This window comes from Fukomys damarensis, unplaced genomic scaffold (genome assembly GCF_012274545.1).
Source record: "Fukomys damarensis isolate Sample0158 unplaced genomic scaffold, DMR_v1.0_HiC HiC_scaffold_13, whole genome shotgun sequence".
Taxonomy (NCBI): Eukaryota; Metazoa; Chordata; class Mammalia; order Rodentia; family Bathyergidae; genus Fukomys; species Fukomys damarensis.
In genome coordinates, this window is record NW_022900925.1 from 17,506,582 (window position 1) to 17,513,874 (window position 7,293).

At 42.2% G+C, this 7,293-nt stretch overlaps 1 protein-coding gene across 1 annotated transcript; it reads right to left on the minus strand.

The window, feature by feature from the left end:
* Nucleotides 1-525: 525 nt before the first annotated feature.
* Nucleotides 526-6,526, minus strand: Cryba1 (crystallin beta A1). The gene is given in 5 exon segments (XM_033762716.1): nucleotides 526-671; nucleotides 3,745-3,833; nucleotides 3,836-3,854; nucleotides 4,908-4,972; nucleotides 6,496-6,526. Coding segments are annotated over 5 exon segments (345 nt in total). The 3' UTR covers nucleotides 526-530.
* Nucleotides 6,527-7,293: the final 767 nt, after the last annotated feature.

The window sequence follows — 7,293 nt, forward strand, 5'->3', positions numbered from 1 at the left end:
CACTGTTGGATACGGCGAATAGATTGGATCTGAGAAATCTGGGCGTGAGAACCCCACTCCAGTGTTTATAGTCGCCTCCATGATTGTCACATTCTAGGATATACTGATAACCATGATATCCAGGGTACTGGTAGCAAACCCGGCTAGGAAATTAAAAGCATAATGCATTAATATTGCTGTATTGGGAATCTTGACGAATACCCTAAAACCTGGGCCTCTCAACACCGTAGTGCTTTCAGGCTTAGAGAATGATAGCCAGCCTTGATGTATCGGGCAGTGTTTGTGAACAGAATGTTGGCTACAACTAACCTTAATTGTTGAAAAATTTAATAACATAAATGCTTAGGAGCAATCTTAAGTGCTAGCTGGTGCAAATAGCATGAGATCCAAAATAACTAGAAAGTGACATCCATACCAATATGCCAGTGTATGAATGCTAATAAAATGACCATTAATGTTTACAAGGTTTGTATGTGCAGGAATTACATCAAAGTGTTCATCCCTGATTTTGTACTTATGCCCCACGTTCTTCATAGAGCCAGCTTCATTATTGAATCAACCCATGGCTTGTAAGGAGGGGTAGTCATCACAGATCTCTCACTGGAGTCCAATAAAATTCTCTTTTTCAAAGATGGTGATCTTAGACTTTATGATTCTGTAATCAAATTAACCTTTTGTACAAGTGTTATGACATCCTTTTTTGCTATATATTTCAAAATTGAAAGAAACTTAGGTTTACAATAAGGTACGTGATCATACCTCTAATCCTTAATCCAAATGTAAACATTTTTAATGTATAAGTGATACAATACTTTAGAAAAAGTATGACAGTTGGGCAAAAAAATTTGTAACAGCCAACCCAGGGGTTAATACTACTATAGAAAGGGGCTGCTGATTTAGCTCAGTGGCGCTGTGCCTGTCCTTGCAAACGCAAGGTCCTGAATTTGATCCCCGATACTGCAAAAAATTTTTTTCATAATGTGAAATGTGAGAATTGGGCTGAGGATTTAGCTCAGTGGCACTGGACCTGCCTTGCAAGTGCAAGGTCCTGAGTTCTGTCCTTGATACTGTCAAGAAAAAACTAGGAGGGGCAGGGAATTTAAATTTAGCTCAGTGGTTCCGCCGCCTGCCTCGCAAGCGCAAGGTCCTGAGTTTGATTCCTGTTACCAGAAAAGAAAAAGGAAAAAAAATCTCACAAATTACTGTAAGAAGTGCTAATATGTGTGTGTATTGGACATCCAGTAGGGGATATGGCTATGATAAGCATTAAGACAGAGACTAATTGAATAGGTAAAACAGTAGTGATGGAGCAATTGACTAGAAGGGTACTGGGAAGTTTTGTGGTGGTGGGGTTCTGTAGTTTTAGGGTGTTAGATACACAAGTATTTGTTTTCCAAGCCCCTCAACAGTCTGCTTAGGATCTGCATTTTATTGTGTGTTATACCTTCAGGAAGAAGAGAGTGAAGTGGGGGGGAAGATGAAGTCACTTCCAGATAATTTTTTTGTTTTTTAGATTCAGAGCCATTTATGTTATCTTCACCAGTTGAATTTCAGTATCGCTTTGAACTAAGGTAAAGTCATTAAAATCATGAGGAAGGCTGGGGATTTAGCTCAGTGGTTCTGCCTGCTTTGCTAATGTAAGGTCCTGAGTTCAATCTCTGGTACCAAAAAAAAGATAAGATTAAAAAAGATGGGGATAGCTCAATGTTTAAAAAAGAAAAAAAGTCACTATAGGAGCTGAATGTTCAGAAAGTCTGACCTCATTCTCAATATAGGAATCATTTTTAACATGTCTGTAAATCTTCCTGCTCCTGCATAAACTTACAAAGACTTAAGTGCAGCCTGATAGGCTTAGAGTTAAAAACAAGATTATTGTGAATTGATGCAAATTAGAGATACTTGAAAACTTGTACCTACTCATTCTCACTGAAATGTTTAGCACACACCCTGTTTGCAATAAAAAGTTAACAGATTGAAATTCAACTGGTCACGGATTTACTTTGCACAAAAGTGCATGGTAAGTGCTTCCTCTAGTTCTGTAGTACGTGCTTCCTGCCACCTATAAGAAAACCCTAGCCAGGCATGGTGGTGCACACCTGTAATCCCAGCCCTTGGGAGGCTGAGGCAGAAGGATTGCTGTGAGTTCGAGACCAGCCTGGGCTACATGTGAGTTCCAGGTCAGTCTCAACTACATGGTGAGACCCTGTCTCAAAAAACAAACAAAAACATTTATACCACCTGGTGAAAGGTCAAATGGTCAACTCAGAAAAAGGAGCAATTATTTTTTTCTCTTTGTACTTTTATCCTTCCTGTCATACTCTACTGAAAAGAAATAATTTTTTTAATCAGTGCCCTCTCTTGCCCATCCCCTTGCACAGAAGTGAAAATTTCAGAGACACAGCTGAACAGATAGGGCGGAAGGACATGAGACACTCAATGTGGTAGGCATTGCTCCCGCTCCAGGCATCCCAGCGAGGATATTCTCTCTAGTATAAACAGCTGCCCACAGAAGCTGGTATGTTCATAACCAATCCAGCTGCCAAAGATAGGTAGTGGGTTTATTTGTGCTATTCAAAGCCTACATGGCCTCAGTATCAGGGAGAAGGCAACATTCATTTTAGATTATAGTCAGTAAAATAGGCCAACCTCAATAGAGCCATACAAAATAACAAACATCACAAGAGGTGGAAATGGGCAGGCAGCTACACTAAGCAGGTTTTTAAATGATTAAGCAGGTTTGTAAATGGTATTTGTTTTGGAATTTTCCCATGAAAGAGCACTTCATTGGCCCTAGTGATGTTACCAAAACTATTTCCCTCTAAGTTACCTATTCTCTATCTGGAACTCCAAATTCATGATTTAGTGACTGACTTGTTTCAGCCAAATTATAGACATCATCTGAAAAAAAAAAGCAAAAGAATGAATAGACAGCTGATGAATTACTCAACTTTTTTCCTTGTCATTTTATGGATTCTTTCTCCTGCTTTCTCTTAGACCTTATTTGTTGAAACACCCTAGCTTCATTTTTCACAATTGGGTCATAATTACTGGTGACATTAAATGTGTTGCCTATTTCAAAAAGCCTGAAGAGCTGTTTTTGCAGCAAGCAACTTGTGGAAACCTGGCCCCATGCATCACCAGTTTTGCCTATTTCTTTTATGTTTCAGACTTTTGACAAAGGCCTGGCCCAACCCGCCAAGAGCCAGAAGATGAAGGTGAGAGGTTCTCCTTTGTCAAGATTGATCATCAAGAAGAAACTTGGAAGAATAGGAACTAATATTTATCTGGAGTCTCAGAGTTAAATTCCTTTTTACATGAAGAAATTAACAGCATCTGCTCTGGGGCATTTAGGAGGAGAGTTAGCCATAAAGTAGCAGCTGCCTGACAGTATCCTCTCTTATCTTTTGTAAGCAAGAAAGACAGGAGGGTGCTATAGCTGTTTCTAAGGAAATCCTAGATAGCATCTCAGGCCTGATGGGGTCACTGTCCCACCACATTGTATAGATTTCTTTAATCCCCCCCCAAAAAAAAATACGGTGCTAGGCAACTACCACCATAAGTCCCACCTTTGGTTACTAAATTATGCATGTAATAATTTCTTTTGAAATTATTCCATGATCAAGGCTTTTCTCCAAGAAATGTTTAGTGTCTGGGGAACATATTTCTTCCCCTATCTCTATTCATATTGTCCTATGTCTTAAGGGACTTGAAATAAGGAGCCTGGGGTTTTGCTGAGGTCAATACTCACGTGCCACATTCCACTTTGAGGGACCGGACATTATCAAAACTGCACTCAGAGACATTTGGACAGGAACTGGTAAACTCTATCCTCTCTCCTGGTCATAGATGGTTATCTAAAATGGGATTTAAGGGGGAAAGAAAGCTAGAACCTGGTACAACACTGGTCCAGGGCCAGGGATTTAGCTCAGTGGTGCCGCTGGCTACCTCGCAAGCGTAAGGTCCTGAGTTCAATCCCCAGTAACAAAACAAAATGACACACAGGTCTGGCTTAACACTCAAGTTGTGTTTACCCTGTATTTTCCATCACCAGGTATAGCCCAGAATGTCTGATGAGATCTCTCAGTGTAAACAGGGTAAGAAATTTGAATTTGCCACTGGCTGATGATATTACATGCTCAGGCTAGGGGTCAGACATGGGGGAGTTGTTTTTTAATAGGAATTATCTGCCAGGAATGATAGCTAGCCAAATGGACAGACCAGAGGTGCAATGGGCTCTCATTCCATGAAGCTTCCTGAATAAGTGTGACGTCTGGGACTCCCAGAAGCTTCCTGTGGATTCTTTGCTTCTCTAGCCACATTCACTATAAAAACCTAATGTGTAAAGGGAGGGAGGGCTGTAGTCCCTTTAACTAGAACTTGGCTCTTGGACCACCCCCAAAACTGTGAACTGGCTTCAGAGTTAGCCAATGAGAACAATGGGGCCCTTTGGGGAAGCAGGGAGAGGCCTGAGGGTCAGCTGTTTCAGCCCATGGTTAACCCAAGTTCAGGATGAGTATGAACCTGGGTTCTGTGACTTACATGGCATCTTCAAATCTCTCTTCATTTGTGGGCTTTCATTTTCTCCATGGGCATAATCCTCTCAAAGTTGTTCTGTTTTAAGATGGTTTTAGCAGTGTACAAGAGAGTTGATCTAGGAAGCAGGGTATCATCTCCCTCCGCTCATCATGGGCTTCCAAGATCTTCCTTCCTCTGTTTAAATAGGAGGCATCCTGATTGATCCTTCAACAATGTCTGGATGTTAGGTGGACCCTTCCTCTGCACACTGGTGTTTTATTGCTTAGTCACTGTCTTGTGAACAAATACAGCCCTGGTGGCTGCTCTATGACCCTGATGCACTCCTGTCCTATTGGACCCCTCCATTTTACATGTGATAGGGGTGGGCTTACCTTCCATGGCCCCAAAGACCCAGGAATGGGGTTGGTCTGAGCCATCTTGTTGGTTGGAAGGGTTTCTGAAAGACAGAACACACACTAGTGGTGTGGCTTTGCGTGCAGGGGTAAGGTAAGAGAGCACAAGGAGAGGAGAAAAGGCTTAAAGTCCAAGAGACGGACTTTGACTGGGATCCTGGCTCACCTGCTCACTACCTGATGCTTAGGTTTTCTAAGCTTCTACATGCAAAGTTATTATAAGGATTAGAAACAATAATGCAGGTAAAGCACCACACAGGCATTGTGACCTCTTGGTAAATGTAGCTTGTTTTCTTGCTTGCCTCTAGGTAATAGCATTGCTCAGTCTCAGATACTACAAACTCCTAAGCAGCTGCCTAGTCCAAATTCTCTCACATGACTGGCCACACGTCCAGCAGTGCCAGGATCCCCACCACACACTCCAGATACAAGAGAAGCCTTGGCTCTGACCCTGCAAGTTCTCACAGCTCTCAAACTGATCTGCTGGAGTGTGTGGCCAGACTACCATATTCCCTCTCTGTTTTTCTATCTCCTAGACCTACCTGGTCTTAACCTTGCCACCTCAGTGACTCTCCTTCTTTCTCCAGCCTGCAGCCACTTGCTTTATCCCTTCTATCTAGCACTCATAATAGTACTGATCTGTATTCTTGCTGAGAACATCCTGGGTGAGCATTTCAATGTCAAGGCAGAGGACTACTGGGTGTTTGATACAGCACCATACCAAGCCCATCTTGGGATGGGAAAGAAGGGACATTGAAAAAGACTTATTGAGGGCCAGGGATTTAGCTCAGTGGAACTGTGCCTGCCTTGCAAGTGCAAGGTCCTGAGTTTGATCCCTGGTACAAAAAAAAAAAAAAAAACTTATTGAAGAAAAATGAAAAGAAAGAGTGCAATACTAGTTAACACTTAACAGCGGCTCACTCTGTGTCAGCCTCTGTTCTAAATACTTTACATGCATTAATGCGTTTAATCTTCACAATAAATCTATGAGGTAAATACTATCATTATTCCTATTCTATAGATGACGTTGAGAGTCATAGAGGTTAGGTAGACAGCAGAGATGGTAGGATGAATAATTGATAGGAGGAAGGGGAACGGGAAAAGGAAGAAGAGAAAGTGAAAAGAGAAGACAAATATACATTAAGTTTCTTGATTCGGGATAGACATTCCCAGGAGCCAAACTGGCTCTTTCCTCTGACCACTATCAGGCCCAGGAACTAATGCATGTAAACTCTGATATTTCTTTCTATTTTGAGCCTCTGAATAAGTTACATCTTCCTGCTCCTAAGCACTGTACCTTCTCCCTGTACCCAGAGCCTACTCACTTCTTGCTGACCCCTGTCCCCCTACCTCCAGTCGTGGTTTCTAGGACAACGGTTGTTGCCATACAGGTGACTCTTTTTAGGGTGAAAGAGTAGACTACGTTTTCCAGAGCTTTGCACTGTTCTCTAGCTACCCTCGAGGGCTCTGATTTCTAGACAAGAAAAGTCAACCTTCTCCTGCATGTGTCTGTTCAAGAAAAGGAGAGGAAGGGCAAAAGCCAGGGGACCCTCAGAGTCTTACTCACCCAGCTCCCGCTGCATGGTCTGGGTCTCCATCTGGTGCCACTTCCTCCGTGGCCTGCCCTCTTTATAGCCCTGTGGGTGATGGTTGATGGCACTGTCAGCACTCTGCTTTCCCTCTCCCTTTGTTTTCCCTGATCCCCAGAACTTTGGTGGCTCAGTCTACTGGGTAGGCATCCCCCAGGCTTTTGTTTAAACTAGGGTTATAGAAGTACAGAGAGGCCCCCTGCCTGGACAAGGCTGACTGGGTCAAGGTTGGCGGCTGCAGCCTGTGGCTCCTGAGGTCTTAATCTCAGAGCAGCTGGGAGCTGAGGACAGGTGGTTTCTACAATGTATATTTGTCCCATGTCCTTGACCTGTTTTCTCATACCACCCGCGGACCTTCCTTAGACCTTGGGAGATCCTATAAAACACATCAAAGTGCATTTCCATAAATCTATAGGAGAGTGAGGCAGAAGGATTACTGTGACTTCGTGGCCAGCCTGGGATGCACAGTGAGTTCAGGCCCAGCCTGAACTACACAGCAAGACCCCGTCTCTAAAAGCAAACAAAAAACCATATTGCTTTTTGTTAAAAAATAAAGAATTATTATAATTTTAAACTATGTTGAAAAAATGGCTTACTATGTTCTTGAAAATGTTTATTCATATATACATAAAACTATATATGTGCTGAATTCAATTCCAGTTGACTAATGACATGCATCTCAATATAGCTATTTTTTTATATTCATTTTAATGTAGCAGTTTGCTTTCCAAAAATGGAGGCAGTAAATCTTCTAAGGGTTTTAATATGTTGTTTTG